This window comes from Trichomycterus rosablanca, chromosome 3, assembly GCF_030014385.1.
Source record: "Trichomycterus rosablanca isolate fTriRos1 chromosome 3, fTriRos1.hap1, whole genome shotgun sequence".
NCBI lineage: Eukaryota > Metazoa > Chordata > Actinopteri > Siluriformes > Trichomycteridae > Trichomycterus > Trichomycterus rosablanca.
This window is the reverse complement of record NC_085990.1, coordinates 15,827,829-15,854,285: the sequence shown is the minus strand read 5'-3', so window position 1 is coordinate 15,854,285 and position 26,457 is coordinate 15,827,829. Positions and strand designations below refer to the sequence as shown.

At 39.2% G+C, this 26,457-nt stretch overlaps 1 protein-coding gene and 1 pseudogene across 1 annotated transcript; both read left to right on the top strand.

Annotated features, from left to right (window-relative positions):
• Positions 1–1,744: 1,744 nt before the first annotated feature.
• tuft1a (tuftelin 1a) lies at positions 1,745–24,974 on the top strand. The gene is made up of 12 exons (XM_062991885.1): positions 1,745–1,803; positions 13,602–13,667; positions 15,640–15,738; positions 15,885–15,971; positions 16,056–16,124; positions 16,220–16,303; positions 18,694–18,804; positions 19,989–20,212; positions 21,508–21,613; positions 21,710–21,793; positions 21,907–22,001; positions 23,310–24,974. Exons 1-12 carry the CDS (start codon positions 1,747–1,749, stop codon positions 23,380–23,382), a joined length of 1,155 nt encoding a protein of 384 aa, XP_062847955.1. The 5' UTR covers positions 1,745–1,746; the 3' UTR covers positions 23,383–24,974.
• On the top strand, positions 22,660–22,805 carry LOC134311007 (U1 spliceosomal RNA; annotated as a pseudogene).
• Positions 24,975–26,457: the final 1,483 nt, after the last annotated feature.

The window sequence follows — 26,457 nt, the reverse complement described above, 5'->3', positions numbered from 1 at the left end:
TTGTAAATATTTATACTGATAATGATCCCACTTTTTTGTCAGTTAACTGTTGTTTTCGTGAATAATTGTGAAAATACGTTATATAAAGTTTCACAGTTTTGTAGTTTTCAGCTACTTGTGATTTTTAGTACAATGTTGGGATTTTTGTGGCAAGATCTTGAAAATTCTTAAAATGGAGAGTGGCAACAGTGATTGGGGGAGGTTAGTATCTCCAGTAAACCCACCAAGCCACCATGCCCGTGGTCCGGGTCCTTTCTATAGATGGATGGATGGATGGATGGATGGATGGATGGATGGATGGATGGATGGATGGATGGATGGATGGATGGATGGATGGATGGATGGATGGATGGATGGATGGATGGATGGATGGATGGATGGATGGATGGATGGATGGATGGATGGATGGATGGATGGATGGATGGATGGATGGATGGATGGATGGATGGATGGATGGATGGATGGATGGATGGATGGATGGATGGATGGATAGATAGATAGATAGATAGATAGATAGATAGATAGATAGATAGATAGATAGATAGATAGATAGATAGATAGATAGATAGATAGATAGATAGATAGATAGATAGATAGATAGATAGATAGATAGATAGATAGATAGATAGATAGATAGATAGATAGATAGATAGATAGATAGATAGATAGATAGATAGATAGATAGATAGATAGATAGATAGATAGATAGATAGATAGATAGATAGATAGATAGATAGATAGATAGATAGATAGATAGATAGATAGATAGATAGATAGATAGATAGATAGATAGATAGATAGATAGATAGATAGATAGATAGATAGATAGATAGATAGATAGAAAGTAAATATGGTGCATTTACACAGCATATGGTATGCAACAGAAAAACAGTATGTGCAAATTGTGCATCTGGTACATGTAAAAGAAGTAGTAGTGTATCTATTTTATAAACAATATATACAGATATATAAGAATAAATATAGAAATAAGGATATTGTTATAGTTATAAATATATACAATGTATGAACACAAGAATTTAAATAGTTTGCATGTTCTCCCCATGTCTGCCTGGGTTTCCTCCGGGTGCTCCGGTTTCCTCTCAGTCCAAAGACATGCAAGTGAGGTGAATTGGAGACACTAAATCGTCCATGACTGTGTTTGATATTAAACTTGTGAACTGATAAATCTTGTGTAATGGGTAACTACGGTTTCTGTCATGAATGTAACCAAAGTGTAAAACGTGACATTAAAATCCTAATAAATAAATTGTAACGAAAAACAATTGAAAAGAAACAGAATATTTTTTAAAGTGATTTATGACTTTGGTCCCCAAAGATCTCTCAAATAGGAGCATAATTGGCTAGTGTAAATGCATAACTGGAAATGCTTCAGAAATGACCTTTAAAGAGGTGTAGTAAATCTGAGAAGCACTGAGTTGGAGTTCTTAAAGAAAGGGGTGAGAGGGTAATGAGAGATGGGGTGATATAAAGATTGAGAGGAAGTAAGAGAGGTACATTTGGGCTCAGTAAGGTGCAGCAGTGACGCTGTGAAACCGTTTTGGTGAAGAGTAGCAGAGGCGGAACAGAGGCGGTACAAAGCGGTTTATCAGTTAGCTTCTCTTCCAGTACAACTCATAACAGCGTCTGTAGCGAGGAAGAGGAGCTCCAGCACTTCATCTACTTATTTATATTTATATATTATTATATTTATTTACTTGTATTAGAGGATTTGTTTGGTGTGTGAAGATGCGCAGTACTCGGAGCATGTGTGTGTTGTCGGATATTCGGCCAGCAGACAGAGTGGTGAGTCTCACCATTATTAACTAGTTCTGTGGTAACTTTGTTTACTAAGAGCTCACTAAACAAGAATTAATGAAATAAACACTTACTTTGTGTTAAATACTAGACAATGTAGACTGTACAGAGTGTATAATTGTTCAAAAGTAGCAAAGTTTTGATCTAAGTGTGTTTCAAAGTTGTCCAGGATTTCACTATGTAAAAAAATGAGGGAAATAAATCAAATTAAATACGAGTAATAAAATAAGAATAAAAACATTAATAATAAAATGCTAAAATATGTGAATACAAACTATATTAGGAAAACATTAAAATGAAACAAAAATATTATTTTATTTTTTGTTGTTTATTTTACATATTTATTGATCAATGTTGATGTATATTCATATATTTGTACTTCATGTAATCCACTTTATTTTAAAATATTTAAAATATTTTATTTAAGTTAAACATTTATCAGACCTTAATAGCCTACAAAATGTAGTTTAAAACCAAAACCAAATTCCCTTAAATTAAAAAACAAAACCCAAAACCTAACCCATATTTCCATTCATCCATCCATCCAAATGGAAGTTAATGTGGGTGGATAAAAAAAAAAAGTCAAATCAGAGATCTTACATGACATATATATTTATATATATACGTATATAAAATATGTATTTTAACATTTGGTAAAATAATCTGTGCATTGCTTTTTATGTGCCTGTTATTGAATTCAGTGTTGTTTCAATGGTAGTACAATATAGAGATTAAAACAAAAGCCTGCTGGGAAACAGGATGTGCATTAGTTGTACAGGCTAATTGCTTTCAAAGCTGTATGAGGTAAACCTGGTTGTTGTGGTACTAAATTTACTGGGTTTTTACTTTTCTGAATGGCTTGATAGACCTTTTTAAAATAAAAACAATGTTTATCATCATTATTATTATCATCGTTACTATTTTCTTAGCTTATTTGCTTTGCCACCACATTATTCTGGTCATTATTCACCAGGAATCGCTGGGCACCTTGGACAGGACAACAAACCAATGCAAGACTTTGGCCAACCCCCCCATACATAGCCAATCATGTCTATTTGTAGATGCCTGACCGGCTGGGAAATTGAACCCTGAATCATGATTTCCAGTTGCACTAATTGAGCGCCCTAAAGTATTATTGTGAAATGTTCTCATTGTGTATTGTCTTGTTGCCCATCCCAGGTGTGAATTTAAATTCCAGATTTGTCTCTATTTCAAGGATATCTAATAAGCACAACACAAAGTATTTCATTCATATTAAAACATAATTTGAAATCTGAAAAGCATCCATGTAACATAATGGATACGTGCACAGCCACTTCACTTGATATTTCCCCTGTGTTTTATTTGAATAGCACTTTTGACTTTCCCTCATGACAGTTATATTATAATTCATTAGCATTTACAGTATCTCAGACATTATACCTCAGATAAGATCTGTATGATAACAAGGTACACAAACTTTCTAACGTAAGTTAAACATTTGCACTCACAAACATTATCTCCTAACCCAGGTCACTCCCGTCTGATCCGGTCAGTTCAGGAGAGCATGTTGTTTGAAGAAAGATTAACCTGCTCATTCGGTCCATGCCCACATTCCAGTGTTGCTTGGTAACCAGCTATATTATGCCAATTATGGAGCAAGCTGTAGAGAAGGCAGGTTATTAAACGTGGACGTTCACAAACAGTCGCGCAAAGGGAGTGTTTACTACGTGTGACTTACACGCAAACTTGGATGAGTTCTCATGAAGCAGTTTATTGCTGGGTGAAAGTGTGTGTTTTAATTGTTGTGCTGGCTGTTAAATAGGTAAAATAGATGTTATATTGTGTTTATGTGTTTTTCAGAGTTGGAGTTACTCCAACAGATTATGACTTTTGGCAGTCACTGGAAGTAGGGTCATTTGATAGGCAAATTGAACCAGCTATACCAATATTGCTGGTAAAACTAACAGATACACAGTGTTATTATACACAAAACATACTACTATTAACATTATAACAATTAGTTTCTTTACATCCTTCATGTGTTAACTCCAATACAGTCATTATTGTGGGTTTCAGACATAATTGGTGACTTATATCTCTCCATTAGGATAAGATCCCTAATTTTGGATCCTAAAAATTGCCCAACCAACTCATACTGGGTGTGCCCTGATTAACAGAATTTAAAACATAACCCACATGGCGATTTGAACTGCATATAAACTTCACATAGACTACAAAATAGGTCTTAATAGTTTAGAATCAACAACTGTTTCTGATCTCTTGAAGCAGTATAGCCCATCTCAATCACTGAACACACATTACTGCAGAATCCCTGGGGATCTTAGGAATTGTGAATTGTTATATGGGGTTGAGTTTAGATATTGTGTAAGAGCTTCCCATGCCAGGTTAAGCAGACTGCATGTCACAATATGGATCAAGGCAACACAATCCAATAATCCTGTTATTAAAGACTTAAGCCTGTGATTGCAAATGTCAGATATTCACACATATGAAGTTATCTATGGCTAAATTTGTACCCAGACTTGACAAGTGGAGACCTGTCAATGTTTGGTATTAGCTGTATAAGAGCAGACTGGTGGTTGTGTCTCATTTTCGGGTGGCAGCTTAGTCAGAGTCTGGGTGCATTTAAAGTGATATAATCTGCAAAGTAAAGATTAGATAATACCATGCACAGCTTAGTTAATGGGATTTTATATCTCTTGCTGGTTTCTGAGATCATGCTTCAGGAATTCATCTGGCCACACACAGAGCTCTGTCAGACTACTGTTTCACTTCGTTACAATTTCTAACCTTCTGGTTATTGAATCTGGTCATTTTCTCCAGATTCAAGGCCACAAATCTTAATTTGCTGGCTCAGATGGTCAATCAAAAAGTCTTGTGATTTTAATGAATTTACAAGCAATTTTGTGGCTTAAATACTTAAAGACCATAAAATAATTTATTGAATTGTAGTTACTATATATATACACATTGAATAAATGTAATATAGGTTCTCTAAAAATATATTAGGTCAAAATTATATAAACAGCAACTAAGATTTTTAATTTCGGTGACAATTCATTATCAGTGGTCACTTCACTTTGCTCATGTAAATAGGATAAGTTTGACTAAACCCATTACAAGGTACATAAAACAGTTGTGTTTTGCCAATGTAAATTTAGCGTAGTCAGTTTTGTCTTCCGCTGCTGGGGATCCTCGATTTTTTGCAGCCTAGGAGGGTATATTGCTGCTCATGCCTCCTCCGACACAGCCCTTAACGGAACCCTTTTCCACTCATGCACTCTGCACAGGCGCCTCTATCCGCCAATCAGGGTCCTTACACAGCATTTGAAGACCCCGCCCACATATTCCGGGCATCCCTCCTTGCAGGCACTGCCAATTATGCTCGCTAGATGGCGCCCAGCCGACCAGTGGCAACACCGAGTTTCGAACCGAGGAGTTCAGAATCTCGACGCTGGTGTGCTAGCGGAATATCCCTAGCGGTCATTCTAGATGTTTTTAATGAGTCCAGTCAAACTAGATCTGTTTATGTGGGCACAAAGAAGTCACCACTTCTGACTGCTAACAATGGAATTATTATGCAAAAAATTAGGAGGCATTTATAGAATTTTGTACATCCCTGATATTTTCTATTCAGCAGATTTTCAGAAAAAAGCATTACAGGTCATAACAGAATAGGAACAGTTGCTGAAATCGTTAAAATCACAAGACTGCCTTTACTACCATCTCTTTTACAAGTGTATAAAACATTTGTATCTATTTGTTAATGTACCTAATAAAAGTGCCAGTCAGGCATCCCTCGTAAGTGAAAGCTCTGTTGTACTGTGTGGAATGCTAGGTAGCTTTTGTCTTCCCTGAGGTAGTAAGAATCACTTCTGACCTTTAGGAACAGTGAAATCTTTCACCGCTTTGAAAATCTCTAGGCAGATTGATCATACTTACATAAAACATATATTTTACATTCCTTGCATGTTCGCTTATAAGAGGCTTAGGCTCACAAGTGGCGCAATCGTTTATTAAATGCTCCCTGAATCCATGGGCGTGTTGGTTTCAACTAGGACACATTGTACAAAACATTACAGAACATTTTCAGTGCAACCAAATCCCATAGGCCTCTGATCTGACCTTTTACTATGACCTCAGAATCTCAGGTGTCTATGTGACAAAGAGATTGGCTGGGGCTTTAGTCTGGCTTCAATAAAAGAACCAGTAGTCGGTTTGTGGTTACACATTCCACTCTCGAGTCTCATTTGGTTTTCCCAGTGCTTTTGTTTCCTCGGTTTGTCCCCTATTTAATTTCTCCAGCTCTTTATGCTTTTTCTTCTACTTTATCCACTGCTCTTTTTCTGCAGTTAAAGACCCCAGTTTTCACATACTGTTGTATAAGACAAGGCTAAAGAAACAGAGAGAGAGAGAGAGAGATTTAAAAAAGGTCGTTATTAATACCTGATTTGATTATCTGTAGAAAGCAAATATTACATGTGTAATTGCTCCTGGTCTTTCCTCTTCCATATCTATTGATTTCCTGTTAGCGTTCAGCACTGCAAACAATATCTTAGTAGATAAAATCTTAAATGTACACAAACTAATCTTATATTATTACTCATCCAACTGTAATAGCCTATACATACATGTATAGCAAATCAGATTATACAGTGTATCACAAAAGTGAGTACACCCCTCACATTTCTGCAGATATTTAAGTATATCTTTTCATGGGACAACACTGACAAAATGACACTTTGACACAATGAAAAGTAGTCTGTGTGCAGCTTATATAACAGTGTAAATTTATGCTTCCCTCAAAATAACTCAATATACAGCCATTAATGTCTAAACCACCGGCAACAAAAGTGAGTACACCCCTAAGAGACTACACCCCTAAATGTCCAAATTGAGCACTGCTTGTCATTTTCCCTCCAAAATGTCATGTGATTTGTTAGTGTTACTAGGTCTCAGGTGTGCATAGGGAGCAGGTGTGTTCAATTTAGTAGTACAGCTCTCACACTCTCTCATACTGGTCACTGAAAGTTCCAACATGGCACCTCATGGCAAAGAACTCTCTGAGGATCTTAAAAGACGAATTGTTGCGCTACATGAAGATGGCCAAGGCTACAAGAAGATTGCCAACACCCTGAAATTGAGCTGCAGCACAGTGGCCAAGATCATCCAGCGTTTTAAAAGAGCAGGGTCCACTCAGAACAGACCTCGCGTTGGTCGTCCAAAGAAGCTGAGTGCACGTGCTCAGCGTCACATCCAACTGCTGTCTTTGAAAGATAGGCGCAGGAGTGCTGTCAGCATTGCTGCAGAGATTGAAAAGGTGGGGGGTCAGCCTGTCAGTGCTCAGACCATACGCCGCACACTACATCAAATTGGTCTGCATGGCTGTCACCCCAGAAGGAAGCCTCTTCTGAAGTCTCTACACAAGAAAGCCCGCAAACAGTTTGCTGAAGACATGTCAACAAAGGACATGGATTACTGGAACCATGTCCTATGGTCTGATGAGACCAAGATTAATTTGTTTGGTTCAGATGGTCTCAAGCATGTGTGGTGGCAATCAGGTGAAGAGTACAAAGATAAGTGTGTCATGCCTACAGTCAAGCATGGTGGTGGGAATGCCATGGTCTGGGGCTGCATGAGTGCAGCAGGTGTTGGGGAGTTACATTTCATTGAGGGACACATGAACTCCAATATGTACTGTGAAATACTGAAGCAGAGCATGATCCCCTCCCTCCGGAAACTGGGTCGCAGGGCAGTGTTCCAGCATGATAATGACCCCAAACACACCTCTAAGACGACCACTGCTTTATTGAAGAGGCTGAGGGTAAAGGTGATGGACTGGCCAAGCATGTCTCCAGACCTAAACCCAATAGAACATCTTTGGGGCATCCTCAAGCGGAAGGTGGAGGAGCGCAAAGTCTCGAATATCCGCCAGCTCCGTGATGTCGTCATGGAGGAGTGGAAAAGCATTCCAGTGGCAACCTGTGAAGCTCTGGTAAACTCCATGCCCAGGAGAGTTAAGGCAGTTCTGGGAAATAATGGTGGCCACACAAAATATTGACACTTCAGGAACTTTCACTAAGGGGTGTACTCACTTTTGTTGCCGGTGGTTTAGACATTAATGGCTGTATATTGAGTTATTTTGAGGGAAGAATAAATTTACACTGTTATATAAGCTGCACACAGACGACTTTTCATTGTGTCAAAGTGTCATTTTGTCAGTGTTGTCCCATGAAAAGATATACTTAAATATCTGCAGAAATGTGAGGGGTGTACTCACTTTTGTGATACACTGTACATTTGATGGTGTAGTAAGTTTTGTAATGTTTAACTTGGGGTTTGGTCTTACAATTTCTTGGCAGTGATTATTATTATTACAAACAATGACTTCTCCATGTCCATATAAGTATTGCTAGTCTCTTGCAAAGTACAAAGGAAAAAGTTATAAAAAAAAACTAAGAGGCATTGTGTAATCCCAAGAATGATCCAAAAAGGCATTGTAACATGGGTGACATTCTCCACAGTCCAGCAAGCTTTACATCGCCATGGACTTGGTGACTCTAGGACAAACATATATATATATATATACCTTATAATGTTTATACCCACTGTTAAGACAAAAGTGTATTTTGCACCCATGCACAGTGAGAAGTATAGTTAGAGGTGCAAAGAAAGATCTCCAAGGATCACAGGTACAGAAGTTAATTTTTGGAGTTACCAAGTCTCAAAATCTACAATTAGACACCACCACTATGCTGTGCTAACAAACTATCTAAAAAGCATGCCAGAATAAAGCCTAACACCTGATCTGAGATGTTGGCACCTGGAGTTCGCTAGATGCTGCTAGACTTTTGGCAGTAAACACACAAGGTGTCATTTTTAAAACCAAATCATTATGAGGCTAACTGTATTTTCTTTTATATGTACGCATGTATATGTAACACATTAGACATTGTAAATTGTCTAAAAATGTCCTACTATACATACACTATATGGCCAAAAGTATTTGGACACCGGACCATACGTTTGTTGGACTTCCCATTCCAAGATATGGGCTTGTGGCTATAAAGCATTCACTTATTTGGGAAGGCTTTCCACAAGATTTTGGAATGTGTCTTGGAAATTTGTGCCTTCTCAGTCTAATATGTTGGACAAGAAGGCCTCTATTTTGATCGATCTTCCAATTCATCCCAAAGGGTTGAGGTCTGAGCTCTGTGCAGGGCATTGAAGGCCATTCCTTCATACCAAGCTCATCAAACTATAGTGGAGTCATGGTGAAACAGGAAACTGTTACCACAACATTGTAAGCACACAATTTTACATACGTTATTAACTGAATATATTTTTTAGCACCTTTCAGAGTGTGGCTGAAACGACTCAACTCAACAGTTAAGAGGGGTGTCCACTTACTTTTAGCCATACAGTGCAGATTTAGATGGTTGTCCGTTTTATAGAACATTGGCTGAACCCAGTTGATAGGAATAGTAAAGCGAATACATCAGTGCCTTGATGTGGCTTTGCGGTGCTTATATGATCCTCAGCGCTCCTTAAAATCTTTACAGTTACCCTCCAAAAAGACATCATAGTCCCCATGGGGTAAAGGAATAACAAGCATCCACATGTGTGCATATGTACCATGTGCTATCTTGCCTTTGCTGCTCTCTTGAGTTGAGGTGTGGCAGTTAACTTGGCTTGGCCTTTGTTTAAATGCCGCTTTGCCTTCTATGGAAATAAACACACCAGTACGCATGCACACTGACAAGATATCAGTAGTTCATATAAAGCAGGACTGTGAGCAGCGTGGACGTGAATATTTGCTCTGGTAAATATACACATATACGTACATTTATTTTGCTTAAAATACACACAGCAGGTTTAGAGTAGATGTTTTGATTTAATACTTTTATAATAGCGTACTTTTAAAGGTGTTGGCCATGACTGCATATTTGTGCTCTGTGTCAGCCCCAGCTTTTTTGTTTTGTCTGCTTGTGGATGAGAATTAAGACATTGTTTTGGCTGGGTGGGTTGAGGTGTGGCTGCATGTTTTCATGTGTTTATAAAGGGTGTTAGTAAATGGACATGTTAAACTTGTGTTCATTCCAACGTTACGTTAGAGCTAAGCCAGTCTGATCCCATTCCAAGGCTTTGATGCCTTTACAATAGGAATATCACAGTGTGTGGTTTACTGATACACAGCATGAATTTATTTTGCTCTAAATATGGACGCTTGTGTGTTAAAAGGTTTATGGATTCAGTATGGTCATTGTCATAATGAATGCTGCTTTCTCGGCTTGCTTTTTACCTAGCATTTGTGTCAGCAGGTCCTGTTTAACGTCATTCACTGATAAATGGAAGTTTAAGTGGCACTGGGCGTTTGCATACACGCACATGCTATCGGGCAGCGTTTAGTTTGTTGACGAAGACATTCAGGAGTTTTTAAAGCCAGTCTATTTGCATTGGTTGGCTTTAAACAAAAAATAATACTAACATATTAAAAGATTGGCATCCCAGGGTCAATAATGATAATGTTTATGATCATTTTGTCTTACCGAAAACAACAGCACAGACCAGCTGGAGCTGGTTTCCACTGCCAAATACTGATCTGTTTATCTAGTGTAGTTAGGGTCCTACACTGCTAAATATTTATTGTGTATAGATATCTAAAAAGAAGCAGAGGTTCTTAACCTGTGGCTATTATTAAGTTTTTAAATGTATTTTACTTCAACTGTTGCAGACCTCCACATTTAGCAACATTATTTAAGCTATCCAGCTACTTGAGCACAGTAGTGTGCTTGCTAGTTTGTTTATTTCTCATGTTGTATAGAAATCACCCAAACATGTTGAAATTATTATTCTTTGGAAGGTGTTATTACAAAAACTGTTTTGTAGAAAAGGCTCTATACACTAGTAAACCATCTGTGTAACCATAAATTATCTATAATTTAATTAGCAATAATATTTAACTAATATTACATGGAAACAACTGCTTTAGTTTTCTCACTAGAACCTCAAATGTAGGTACTATTTTGTATATTGTCACATTTTCATTTTCTCTTAAGTTTACATTTACATTTTTGGCATTTAGCAGACGCCTTTATCCAAAGCGACTTACAGTGGGGCCAAAAAGTATTTAGTCAGCCACTGATTGTGCAAGTTCTCCTACTTAGAAAGATGAGAGAGGTCTGTAATTTTCATCATAGGTACACTTCAACTATGAGAGACAAAATGAGAAGAAAAAAATCCAGGAAATCACATTGTAGGATTTTTAAAGAATTTATTTGTAAATTATGGTGGAAAATAAGTATTTGGTCAATAACAAAAGTTCAACTCAATACTTTGTAACATAACCTTTGTTGGCAATGACAGAGGTCAAACGTTTCCTGTAAGTCTTCACCAGGTTTGCACACACTGTAGCTGGTATTTTGGCCCATTCCTCTATGCAGATCTCCTCTAGAGCAGTGATGTTTTGGGGCTGTCGCTGGGCAACACGGACTCCACAAATTTTCTATGGGGTTGAGGTCTGGAGACTGGCTAGGCCACTCCAGGACCTTGAAATGCTTTTTACGGAGCCACTCCTTCGTGCCCGAGAGGTGTGTTTGGGATCATTGTCATGCTGAAAGACCCAGCCACGTTCCATCTTCAATGCTCTCACTGATGGAAGGAGGTTTTGACTTAAAATCTCACGATACATGGCCCCGTTCATTCTTCCCTTAACACGGATCAGTCGCCCTGTCCCCTTTGCAGAAAAACAGCCCCAAAGCATGATGTTTCCACCCCCATGCTTCACAGTAGGTATGGTGTTCTTGGGTTCTTCTTCTTCCTCCAAACACGACGAGTTGAGTTTTTACCAAAAAGTTCCATTTTGGTTTCATCTGACCACATGATATTCTCCCAATCCTCTTCTGGATCATCCATATGCTCTCTGGCAAACTTCAGACGGGCCTGGACATGCACTGGCTTAAGCAGGGGGACACGCCTGGCACTGCAGGATTTGAGTCCCTCTCGGCGTAGTGTGTTACTGATGGTAGCCTTTGTTACTTTGGTCCCAGCTCTCTGCAAGTCATTCATCAGGTCCCTCCGTGTAGTTCTGGGATTTTTGCTCACCATTCTCATGATAATTTTGACCCCACGGGATGAGATCTTGACCCCAAGGGAGATTATCAATGGTCTTGTATGTCTTCCATTTTCTTACAATTGCTCCCACAGTTGATTTATTCACACCAACCTGCTTGCCTATTGTAGATTCACTCTTCCCAGCCTGGTGCAGGTCTACAATTTTCTTCCTGGTGTCCTTCGACAGCTCTTTGGTCTTGGCCATGGTTGAGTTTGGAGTCTGACTGTTTGAGGCTGTGGACAGGTGTCTTTTATACAGATAACGAGGTCAAACAGGTGCCATTAATACAGGTAACGAGTGGAGGACAGAAGAGCTTCTTAAAGAAGAAGTTACAGGTCTGTGAGAGCCAGAAATCTTGCTTGTTTGTGGGTGACCAAATACTTATTTTCCACCATAATTTGCAAATAAATTCTTTAAAAATCCTACAGTGTGATTTCCTGGATTTTTTTTCTCATTTTGTCTCTCATAGTTGAAGTGTACCTATGATGTAAATTACAGACCTCTCTCATCTTTCTAAGTAGGAGAACCTGCACAATCAGTGGCTGACTAAATACTTTTTGGCCCCACTGTACATTACAGCTACAGTATACAGTCTGAGCAGTTGAGGGTTAAGGGCCTTGCTCAAGGGCCCGACAGCGACCTTCTGATTACTGGTCCAGTACCTTAACCACTAGGCTACGGCTTTCTTAGTTTACTAAGAAAGACGACTTTGTGAGGAATTGTACTTTTTATTTTTACTTTCTATTTTCTTCCTCATGTATTATTCAACTATTCACTGTGTTTACTGCCACACACAGCTAGCAGTGAAAAAATGCACCTCTTTTATACACTAGGCTTTGTCCTTTTGCCAGTGTGGATGCTGAATGGAGACCTCTGTGTTTGTCTTTGGGGGTGTTATTGTGTTATTTCCTATTTTGTACACCACTCTTCTGGAACACCTTCTGCTATTCCAATGCTTCAGTGTATTTTTGGCCATGTTCAGTTAACCAGTCATGTACTAGTACACAGATTCTTAACTTATTTAATGTTAAAGATGACCTGTTTATAACCACTATGCATACTTGCCCATGAGCAAAAATTCCTTTGCTTGAAGTGCTGATACTATAAACACTGTATGATGGTAAATACATTGTTTATTTCGGTTCTGAAACTGCACCATGCTGGTGGGATTAGATGCAGTTTACAGAAAATCAATCAGCACAGGGAATGTACAGTGTACAAGCATGCATCCCCTGCCTTTCCTCTTCCTGTGTTTGTTATTTCGGCATGCCTCAGCCGTCATGGGGACATTCCACGTCCCTCTGGAGCAATTTACCGTATTTGGAATCAGTGGCACAAATCAAATGGACTTTTAAAACTACTGGCGTCCTGAGGGGGTTCTGGTATTTTCCAGTAGCCAGTTCCAACAGGCAAACACAATGATCTGTATCTGGCTCGAGAATGAATCGTCCTTTCTTTTTCTCTTTCGTTTTAAGTATACAATGGCGTTCTGGCCAGATTCTTAGAAATCCCAGACTCCTCTCTTTCTCTCTTCCACACACATATACTCATGGGACTATTACTCACTTTCTCCCCCTCACATTTTCCTTTTCTCCTCCTCTGAATGTCTCATTCCTAACGGCCGTTTTGTTGGGGCTTCCCTCACACTTTGAATCTTGTCGTCTTGCAGGACGGTTGCCGGAGACTGCGACTGACCCTGCATGAGCAGAACAAGCAGCAGCCAACCACAGGAAAGGTAAGAAACCACCACCTACAGAACAAACAACTACAAACACAAGACTGTTGACTGTACTTTTTAAGCAGTAGGTAGAGGTGCTTGCATGGAATAGTCTATGGTTTTGAATCCAATTGACAGTGTATTTTAAGGAGTTTAAAAATGAATAAAAGTTCAAATTCAATCAAAATGCTGCAAAAATGAATGATTTCTTATCTCATAATGGTAAGATTTGCAACCAAGTAATTGTTTTAAAGTGTCAATACTTGTGTCCCTATTATTTTTTTATGTAATATTAATTAATATATATATTTTTAATAATTAATTAATTAATAAAAAATTGCTCTGAATGATAAATTAATAATAAATGAATTATTAATAATATGTATTAATTTTTAAAACATATTTGTTTACATGCATTTTCGTTTATAATAGATACAATATTGAAAAACATAATATGTAAATGTCACGGATAGATGCAATGGAAGTAAACCAAAAACAGAAGTGGTTGTATACTTTTCTCTGACTGTATTAGAAATACATTCCACAATGCTTCACTTGGCATTCACTAGCCATGCACTGTTTCTAGAGTACTGTAGGACTCACTAGAATGTTGTTTGTCCAGCGCAGTCTTCATATGAAAGGTTGTTTGTTATATTTATACTTCTCTGAATCTTCTTATGAATTTTGGACGTCTCATCCACTTTCAGTTTTTTTCCTGGCTAAAAAAGGCTGTGACGTTCTTTTACGCAAACCGCTCCCAGAGGACCACAGAAGTTGCATAACTCCCTCCCACTCTTTTTCCATCTGTCCTGCCTTGTCCCTCCTCCAGTGGCCTTTTACATCCAGCTTATTATTGTGCATGTGTTTTTATAGGCTGACGAAATATTTATGTTCACCGTAAGAGGATGGATTCTTTTCTTTGATCCACCAAATTCACTTCGTACTACAGATGCAAAAGAATATAATTTGTTTATTACTACAAAGCGTACAAACTCTTATGAAGGACCAAACTCCTCTATGTATTGATTTGCTGCTCATGCTGGCACCTCAGTCAGACAGTAGAAATGGAGGTGATTTTTAGTTATATCCCAAATGTTCAATTGTTTCTAAGTGCCCGACTAGGCTGGTGCCACCGAGACCTGAATTTGTGGGGGCGGCACGGTGGCTAAGTGGGTAGCACTGTCGCCTCACAGCAAGAAGGTCCTGGGTTCGATCCCCAGGTGGGGAGATCCGGGTCCTTTCTGTGTGAAGTTTGCATGTTCTCCCCGTGTCCGTGTGGGTTTACTCCGGGTGCTTCGGTTTCCTCTGACAGTCCAAAGACATGCAAGTGAGGTGAATTGGAGATACTAAATTGTCCATGACTGTGTTCGATATAACCTTGTGAACTGATTAATCTTGTGTAATGAGTAACTACCGTTTCTGTCATGAATGTAACCAAAGAGTGTAAAACATGACGTTAAAATGTTAATAAAAAAACAAACCTGAATTTGTGGTCCAGCGTAGTAGACTGGGTGATTTTTCACCCTAAATGACAATATTTCTATATAGCTGATTGTCTTATGAAATGATAACTGAATCGGAAATTGGCTCAAATTGTCGAAAGCTGCATATGCATGATTTGATGCTGTTTGGGGTTGGTTTACCACTACTAAGTATTTTGTTGGAGTGGACAGTTTGGAGTACTGTTGTGCATAATGTTTCATTACTTCTGCTCTGAATTTCCATGATGCCTTTTTTACTTCCACAATTTTGTCAATATTTAATGACACAAAAGGGAAGTGCCACAGAACGGCTATAACTCTAAGATCCATGACACTACTACTCAAACATTTGAACTTGTCATGACAGAACATAGAGAGTATCTAGATTTTTCTGAATTTCCCAGGCAAGCTAAAACTTGATGTAGCAAATATTACTTCAGAGAACAGAACATGCTGTTTGATATGATGTCAGACCGAATCTAATTTATGTTTCCTCTCTGATGTTTTAGCCAATCGGAAGAGCGTTCGCCTTGGTGCAGCCGACCAGCGAGAGGCAGCCTCTGAAGACAGAGCCAACCAAAACAGAAGAAAACGTTGAAGTCATCAAGGTGAGATTTAAGTTCTTGTTTGTTTTAGCAACGGTTGTGATGTGAAACAAGGTGCGGTGGTTCGAATTCCTTTGCCTCCTCTAAACTTTCACATAACGGGTTTCTCAAGTGTGTGACGTTAGCTTTGTGTGTGTGCTGGTGTTTAGGTCTACCTGGAGGCACAGAAGCGGGAACAGGACAGGAATCAGCAGAGCTTGAGGATGCTTGAGGATGAGGTTTCACAAATCCAGGAGGTCAGCAGGAACACCTTCTCACAGTCTAGATCAAACGGTGTGTATTGTATAGAACTGCGAGTCTCACTGTTGTCTGTTTTCCAGGTGCGATACTGTTTGAAGAGCCTGAGGGAGCAAATGGCAGCTAAAGGGAACCACAGACCTGAGCACAAGGTAAACACAGTGTGTAGACGAATAGGTTGCACATTCTGTGAGTCTCTGAACTGGACAAAACAATGAACCATTCCCTATTTCTGTTTCTTTTTCAGGTGCACTTGGTTCGTAATGGTCTGAGCAAAAGCAGCGGCAGTCTTATATCAGAATCGTTTACACAGTACAATGAAGACAAACAGGTAGGTTTCCACATTTATTTTTCTTCCAATTTCACTGGCAATCAAGTCAAAACTTCCATAAAAAGTGTCCTTAAGGAGACTTAAATTGTGTGTTTTATTTTAAAAGTAGTAAAAGAATTAGAAAAACATGACACACCATCACCTCAAGTCTTGTCCACTGTATTTAGCTGCAGCATATACACAATACAAACTAAATAGTATGTCAAAATAGTAATCTTGCAGGGACATGTAAGTGTCTCTCTTTTCTGTTTTGCAATTTCCCCCAATTTTTCTTCCAATCTAGTCACATCCAATTACCCAATTGCATTTCACTTTCTCCCTACTGTTGCTCACTTCCACTCCTTATTAGGGAGAGCCGTGACTAACGCACGCCCCTTTGACACGTGTGCAGTAGGCAACTTCAGCTTTTCACCTGCATGAGGCGGGTTTATACAGGGCTCAGTCTCATACTCTGAGTCAAGCACTGATCCCCATTATCGCTTGTCTATGTGCAGGCACCATTAATCAGCCAGAAGAGGTCGTAATTGCATCAGTTATATCCAATCATTGGAGATCAAGAATCTCCAATCATTGTACACGTAGACACCCAGCCTGCCGGTAGCAGAGATGAGATTTGAACTCAGGAGTTTGAGACATCAGCTCTGGTGTTCTAGGGTGTTTTACTGCTGCGTCACCTGAGCGCCCTCTATAAAGCATCTCTAACCAAAATACATATCAGGATGAAGGCAACAAAAACAAAACACCCTGGGACTGGGTGTAGTATCTTATATACACACTAAAGGCTTTTCACTGAGCCAAGCAAGTATGTTAATTCACTAGGTACACAGTGTAATTCATGAACTTCCCATTAAAAAACATGAAATATTATGAAGTTGGTTCCTTCTTTGTGGCTAGGCCAGTCTCCAATTTTTGGGAAGTGTTCTTAATGGGTTCATAACTGCAGGAATTTGAGCCTGTTGGATCAAAATAGCATTTGTGTGGTGAGGCACTAATGTTGGAGAAGAAGGCCTGGCCTGCAACCAACTTTGGAGATTTGGAGGTGCAACGTGTTGTACTTCAATGTTTTCACAGCTCAGCTTTGTTTTCCCCGTTAGACATTAGAAAATCTGCACAAACCTGATTGCAAATAACAGAGGGTGTGGATAGCCAATTATGTTTGTTGTACATTGTTAAGCACGTCTAACAAGACTAGCTGTAGGTATAGCGAGCACTCTGACAATAGTCCACCTGTGTATATGAACAGGTTTAAACAAAAAACTCACATTAATCATGTTCACCAGCATGTTCTTTATTAGCAATTGTATTTGTAGATCCGAGCATTTCCTACATTACTGATAATCCTTTCTTGTTATCTACATTGAGTAAACATGTTCCTGGTGCTGCACAAAGCCTCTTTATTCCAGAAGCAGATTTGAATAGGCTGGATAAAAACCTCCACTGAACTGATAATGCCTCAGTGTGTGTGTGGGTGGGAGTGTATGTGTGTCCAGCACTGACTGGAAAAAGTAAGGGGCTGCCTTCATTCAGCAGAACTTTACCGTTTATTCTGGTTTTCCTGTCTCTTATTTTAAGTCTATAAATATCCTCAAGACACGCCCAGTCTGGAAATATTTGAAATATGAATGGTATTTATCACAGGAGATCTTTTTTGTCTATTATTTGGACTAAACTTGGTTTGGAAAACAGACCTAATATGGTTTCTGTATATACAGTGTCAGAGAAACATATTTTGCAAACCCATGCTGGTTGCCAAGGGCCAGAGGCTAGCACACATCTTTTCTGACGTGTTTTCACCGACCAGCTTTGGGTACCTACAGCACACTGGAACTCAATATACTCTTTGTATTTCTTCAACGACCCCATGACGAGACTTCTGTCAAACACAGTCTATCTGTCAAACACAGTCAGTTGTATACATAGAGTCCTTGACCATGTCGGTGGCATTGCCAAGACTTGAAATTGGGTCTGCATGACTGCTACTTCACCTGCGTGCCCATATTTATTGGATAGTGCTCAAACACCTAAACTTAAAATTTAGGTTGGATGTCCTAATACTTTTGGCCATATAGTAAATTTAACAGATGCTGTGATCTAAAGCAACTTACGATTGAGATAGTGGAAGGCAAGGGTGGAATTGGAATTCTTAGCCTTTAGGTCAATATGTCAGTACTTGAAGCACTGAGCCAGCATTGCCCAACACTGGACAGAAGTTGTGAATACAGTTTAGGATGGGTGGTCAGTCCATCATAAAGCATCACACATTCACTGTTAATTTACAACAGTCAGTTCACTTACTGGTTCCCAGGACCCTGAAGCTGTGCAACACCACTGATACTACCTGCAGTGCATCTGGTGAATTTATTATGAACTGTCGACTCCTTCTTCCTCAGGAGTGTGTGGACGAGCAGGAGCGAGCAAGGATGAGGGAGGTCAGTAAGCGACTGTTGTCTCAGATGCAGGATACAGAGAAGAAACACCAGGAAGAGAAGGACAAATTACAGGTGAGTCGCATCCCTCATACACACCTCCTTTCATTTGATACCATTCCAGCCCTACAACATTACATTGTAACCAAAGCATTCCACAGAAACTGGTATGATCCAGAATGGATTCATTTAGCCTGTAATGTAAAAGGTGGGGTAGTGTCAAAGAATTTGATCAAGAATCTATTAGGAAATGCATATTTAAAAGATCTAGTAAAAAGATTAAACATGATTTGATAAAAGGAAGTCTGCGTGTAAATTAAATATTAAACAAATTTATCATTAAAATACCACAATTAAAATGACTTCTAGGCGCCCAGGTGGCGCCTCGGGATATTCCGCTAGCACGCCAGCGCCAGCGTTGCCACCTGTCAAGCATCTGATGAATAAATCACATTAAAGGGATCTAGTGAATAGTAGAATGTTTAGTAAATTAAAAGCATGTTAAAAGAGATCTGGTGACAACAGAACACATTGGAAAGGATCCAGTAAGCATGTTAAAAGAGATCTGGTGACAACAGAACACAGTGGAAAAGATCCAGTAAAAAACTACAGCATGTAACAAAGGGGATCTAGTGATTATGAAGCATATTACAAAATGATCGAGTGCAAAAATAGCATGTTCAAATGGAACTATTGAAGAAAATCAAGGGTTTATGTTTTGGTGAAAATATTACCACATTAAAAAGGATCTAGTTAACACAGGAAGCATGTTAAAGAATCTAGAAAAAAAGAAGCATGTTAAAGGGGATCCAATTTTTCAAAATAGCACAGGATCCAGTAACTAAAAAAAGCATTACATAAAGGATTGACATTGCATATTATACAATGATCCAGTCGAAAAGTAGCATCATCACATGAAAATCTTCTTCCCCTTAAAGCTTCGTTGAGCGTCCAAAAAAGTGAAAATCAGATGGCGCTAAATCCAGACTATAAGCTCTCTCTCAGTCTATTAGACATGACCAATTACTACTCCTCCCGCCCTCACCGTTTCTAACCAAAATATAAAAGTGCGGAAACTTGTTGAAGATCCCTCGTACTTGCCTGCTTTATTGCATTGTTGTCCATGTTTTTATAAGTACTGCTTTTCATCCAGATGTTTATTCAGGTTCTAATCTTTGTAAATGGAACCTCCACTTCTGTTACTCGCAGTCTCCACTCTGTACTTACATTTCTGTGTTTCTGTGGGTTTCTGTTCACAGGCCGAGGCGGGACAGTACAAACGACAGTTGTCCGAACAGAGTGACCAGCTAAGGGACGCTCAACTAAAGGCACATGAGCAGGATCAGCGAATAAGAGAGCTTCAACGGCTGATGGGCGGCATGGAACAGGAGAGCTCCACTCTGAGAGAAGACCTAATGACCAGGGAATCTGAACTGCTGCGAATCCGGGAACTGAAGGAAGAGGGCCACACTGACAGAGAGAGGTACGGGCACGGTGGATACTTGGTATTCAGATGTTGACTTTTTAATTTTGTGCCATTTAGCCTGGCAGTAAGTGTCTGGAATACTGAGTAGTAAGTGTGAGTTCAAATGTAAAGACTGAGAGAACAAATGTTGAGCTGTTGACCAACACCATCAACCAGTGTTAAGCCTTATGCATTGGCTGAGAATGCATTTTAGATTGCAGCTCGTATCCGTCATACCCTTAAGAGGGTGCCAACCCATTTATGGGCATTATCACTTGCCCATTCACTCACTCACATCTAGGGTCTATTTAGAGCATGCACTTCACTTAGTGCCTGATTTCAGAAAGTGGCAGTGGCCACCTAAGAGAGAACCCTGACATAACCTGCAAGGACACAAAAAGAACATGCCAAACTCTTTTGAACAGTGAAATGGAGTTGCAAGCCACTCACACCACCTGCTGTGCCACCGTACCAACCAAAATGTCAAAACAGTTTTGTCAAATGGAGGCATCTTTGGAGAGTATTTTCCAAAACAAATACAATGCTGTTTAAATGTAAACAGAAAACCAAAATCGGGAAAGCATGTGGCCAAAAGTATGTGGACACACGTAAAATGTATTAAGTTTAGCTGCTTTTGCCACACGAACCAGTTTCTAATATCTGTTTTCTTTTAAGAATCTATGCTTTCAAATTTGTTGTTGAATTTGGGAGGGCACCCTTTCCCGTTTTATCATGACTGTACCTTCACAGTCATGCCCACAGACCTCAAGCCCATTGAACACATTTGGTGATTAAATATAACATTAAGGAGTTTGCATGTTCTCCCTGTGTCTGTGTGGGTTTCCTCCAGATGCTCTGATTTCCTCCCACAGTCCAAAGACATGCAGTTAATTGGATATACTAGGTATGAGTGTGTGTAACTGTGTGTGTGTATGTGTGTATATGTGTGAATGTGAATGTGTTTGCCCTGTGAGGATTGGTGGCCTGTCCTGGGTGTATCCTACTTTTCGCCCAGTAAATTGGACCCAAGGCGGTGGTAAAAGAGACAGTACGTGAATGAATGAATGGAACTTTGATTGCCTGAGCTCACAACTGCTCTTATGACTGTATGGGCACAAATTCCCCTCACACAAACACTCCAAAATTCTGTGGAATGGTTATGGAATGAAAGGTTCAACAAGCTCATGGTCCACATGCCGCAAATCTCTACTGAATGTAGATCAAAAAATTTCATATTTTTAAGAGTTAAAAATCACCAGCTTTTGTTCTGTAGAGCATTCCAAATCAGCAGCTATATATTTCATCCTGTGCAGGTTGGAAGAGTTGGAGAAGGACAATGCCATCCTGAGAGAAAAGATACATCACCTGGACGACATGCTCAAGAGCCAGCAAAGGAAACTCAGACAGATGATTGAGCAGGTACGCAGTCGTAAAACAATCGTAAAACAATACTATTGTATTTGACTCACTCTGTGAGACAGTCATACTAAAAGCTGTCTGTTATTCCCCGAACAGTTGCAGAACTCGCGCATGCTGATTCAAGAGCGTGACCGCAAAATTAAAGAACTGGAGGAGAAAGTTGCTTTCCTAGAGGCGGAGGTCAGTTTACACACACACACACACACACACACACACACACACACACACACACACAATTTCAAGTGTATTTTCTTATCTGTGCTCATTATATTTCATATCATTTATTTATACAGAACAGAGAGCTGCGGGATCAGATGGATTACTTTGTAGGTAACCAGAGGTCCAACTCCGGACTGTTGTCAGATTCCAATTCTCAGATCGTCTACAGGTAACACACAAATACAAGCATTGGCAATACTTTAGATACACTATATGGCCAAAAGTATGTAGACACCACTCCTAATAACTAAATGTAGGTGTTTCTGTCACACTTATTGTTAAGGGTGCATTCACATAAGAAACGGCAAAACCGCTCGATGCAAATCGCCACTTGGTAAAACGTCAAATATGCATGTGTGAAATAAAAAAAATTGTCCACATGTATCTGTGTTTAGCCAGATTTTCCTCCTGTTTCACTTTTAAACTTGTTTCTAGCTCAGGGTGCTGAGAAATTGTGAGAATCAGCTTTTTCAAGAGAGTCTAAAGTGCTTATTGTTAAAAAAAAAAAGCTTAACATGGTTTAATGTACTAAAAGAACAACACATTAAACGTCTCTTAAATATTACTGTTCATAAGTTCTCTCCACTAATTAAATTCCTCACTCGTTGAGCTTTGTTCACGTTAAGTGTTGTTCATACTGCCTGAATCGCTTTTACTGTGCCATAACAAACAGTTCGTCTCATTAGAGGAGCTTTGAAAAGGTTAGTGGCAAACTTCAATCAGGCGAGCTAAGCAGTATCACCACACTCTATAGGGCACAGCCGGTGCTTCTCATGTGAATGCGCCCTGAGAGGTGCATCAAATCAGTTTTATACATCAGAGCGTTCATACTTACCTGGCAGGGGCGAGACCATGATCAAGAAGGTGGTTAACCCAGGGTGAGGCTCAGCCATTGCATGCCGATTGTGCTGAATGGGGGAATCTCAACTGCATAATTTCTGATAGTGGGGGACTGCGCTCACACTCTCCCCTGATTTTCAATTTGGGACAGTGGTTGCTTAGTGAGTAGAGCTTTGGGCTATCAAACGAAAGATTAAGGGTTTGAATCTTAGCTCTGCCCTGCAGCCACTGTTGGGCCCTTGAGCAAGGCCCTTAACCCTCTCGGCTTCAGGGGCACTGTGCAATAGCTGACCCTGCGCTCTGACCCCAGCTTTCAAACTAGCCAGGATATGTAAAAAAAGATTTCATTGTACTATACACGTGGATATGTATATATGACAAATAAAAGCATTCTATTCTATATAAAAGAAACAATATGCTTCTAATTTGGGGGGCAACAGTTTGGAGAAAGACCTTTCCTGTTCCTGCATGACTGCTCACCTATACATAAAGCTCCATATTACCGCCCATGGTTTTGTAATGGGGTGTTTAACCAGGTCATAATCAGGTGTCCACATACTTTCTTCCATATAGTACATATCTATAATCCATCCTTAGTAATACTCAGACTTACTGTTTTATTTTCTCGCTTCCACAGCAAGCCTCTGAAGCCGTCCACTCAAAGCAACAAGAGCCTGCCGTACATTAAAGTCATAGAGATCAAATCGTGAGCATCGCTACGCCGACATCAGATTCTGAGAGATTCATCAAGTCGAAAAAACGGCTCCGTTGTTCACGAGTGGTCCACGATATTTTCTGCACAGAAATTAACGACTTCACGACTGCAGCTCAACACCACATGTATGCATGTGTTAAATAGCTCAATTAACACGTGCATAGAATTTCAGTTCTCTTTTATTATTTCAGTGTTTTTACGAACATGCTCTTATTGACGTGGACTCCACTGAAGTGCCAGTTTAAAGATTTAGAGTAGACTAATATGTGCTAAAATAGAGAAAAACAGAATAAACAACGTAGTGCAGAAGCAAAGATGACGATGATGCAGAGACGGAGAGGGAGCAAATGGGTTCCTTTTAAGCCAGACCTCTGATTACAATAACGTACTGTTCCTGTCCGAATGGATAGACGGGGGAAAGAATGTGGCGCACAAAGCCTTTCACCTTATCTTTCACTTTCTTATCTTCATTTTGCTCAGAAGTTGTATCATTAAAAATATTTTGTATCAGAACTAATGCTATTCGTACAATAACATTTGAAGCAAATGTTAGAGAGAACAAGGAGTTTTACAGTAGCATTCGTCTAAATGAAGGAAGAAAATAAATCTCTACGAATGTGATTATAAAACAATCCACGCACCAGACAAGGTGTCCTCAAACAGTTCCATTATGCAGGGAGAAAAACAAGATGAGCAAGCAAGCGCCAGCCTGTGGTTTATTCTACCATGCCAACAATGTTTGGCTCTCTAGATCTGGAACAAGCTGAATGTTCAGATTTCTGGGCCCTATTTACATTTAAAAAAAAAACTACACTCACTGGGTACAGATTAGTCCTAATCCTAAATGGTACTCCTAGTATAGGACAGTTAAGAATCACAGACGTCTTAAAATTATGTTAACAATTTATTTTTTAAAGCAGTTCTGCCTTCTAGCAGCATCATATTAGGGCTGTGCGATATGACAGTATATATCAATATTGTGATATTTACAGCTGTACTATGTATGTAAAGTTTTCTGCTATGAATTAAAGGAGTAACATGATTGAAAATACTATATTAACAATATTAAACATTGAAAATACTCAATTCAGCTTTAAAAGCCTGTAATTGTAATTCAATTTCCCTCAGTTCTCCTGCCAGAGCAGTTGATTTTTCAGTAGGTCAGAAGTTTGTGTCACATATCATGATCAGTTTTTGTGCTATTGCCCAGTTCTATATCATGAAAAATAAACAAGCAGGCTTGCTCCCAAACACTTTACTTACTCATAACCACTCCCATACGACAGAATAAAATTATGGTAGTAAATACTAACCCAGACGAATTTACATGCATTTCAGTTTGCTGATGTTTCATCCATCAGATTTTTGTACATATTGTATATTTGGGAAATCTTTCAGCACCTGTGTTGAAATCTGTTTTTCTGTAACTGTCCTTTAAAGGGCTTCGACTATGCACTTACTGCATCATTTCACTCCTTTATTTAATATAAGATTATTTTTGTAGTGAATCCTGAGTGGATTAGAAGTGATGTATAATTAACTGCAATTTTATTTATTTGTTTTAATAAAGTGATTTTTGTTTCAGGATTTTGGTGTAACTTGGTCTTTGTTTATTTAGTTTGGAAACCGGATTTATCATGTCATTGTGGGTCTATAAATGGTTAATGGTTTACAGACTAACCAGAGAGAGATCTTTGTTTTGACTTCCACGTGTCAGCTATGCCTCATCAGGTGACATTAAGAAATCAACAAAACCAATTCCAGAATCACTTCCTCATGGCTTGAGCATGAACAAAGAAAAATCAGGAACATAGCATCTGGGACATCTGGGTATGTCAATATAAAACCCTGCTTGACTGTGCTCAGTGTCACTTACAGTGGTGTTCAAAAAAAATAGCAGTCCAACATCATTAACCTGATAAATCACTGTTTTTAGTAGCAGAAAATTCACTTGAAAGTGTAGTAGAGTAATGAAAACAAAACAAACCCAACAATTGAGACATGCATGCCACTCATTCTGAGTAATCAAAGCATTGATTGAAAGGGGGTGGTTCAAAATAATAGCAGTGAGGAGTTCAATTGGTGAAGTCATTCATTCTGCAGAAGAATGGGTGTCAATTTTGGCCCTTATTTCATGTAGGCCATAGCACATTTCCTTTTGAAGTACTGGGTAAAATGGGTTGTTCCAGACATTGTTCTGATGAACAGCGTACTTTGATTAAAAAGTTGATTGTAGAGAGAAAAACAAACAGAGAAGTGCAGCAAATTATTGGCTGCTCAGCTAAAATGATCTCAAATGACTTGAAGTGACAACCACAGAAGGAAGCGTGGAACTACTGTTCAAATGGATCAAAGAATAGCCAAAATGGCAAATACTCAGTCAATGATCACCTCCAGAAAGATCAAGGAACATCTGGAGTTACCAGTGAGTACAGATGATGATTAAGTGGAGCCAATTTACCAGCAAGAACTCCTTGCAAAATCCCGTTGTTAAGATAAAGACGTGTCCTGAATGGGTTTAAATTTGCCAAGGAACACATTGACTGGTCCAAAGAGAAATGGCTCAACATTTGTGGACTGATGAAAGCAAAATTGTTCTTTTTGGGTCTAGTGGCCGTAGACAGTATGTCAGACGACCCCTGAGCACTGAATGAATGGGATGTTTTCCATACCATGGTGTTATGGCTATTTATGGCATACGAGGGATCATGGATCAGTTTAAATATATCAGAATACTTGAGGAGATCATGTTGCCTTATGTCGAAGAAGAAATGTCCTTAAAATAGGTGTTTCAACATGACAATGACTTAAAACATCTTGGTTACAGATAAACAAGATTGAGCTGATAGAGTGACCAGCCCAATCCCCTGACTTCAATCCCATAGAGAACTGGTGGACTGACGTCTGAAACACGTTTTTTTGAAGCAAAACCCAAAAATGCAGAAGAACTGTGGAATGTAGCCTAATCATCCTGGACTGGAATACCTGTCAGAGGTGCCAGATCTCAGAAACAATTGTTATGCCACTAAATATTAGTTCAGTAATTTAAAGTAAAGTGAAACCTCAAACA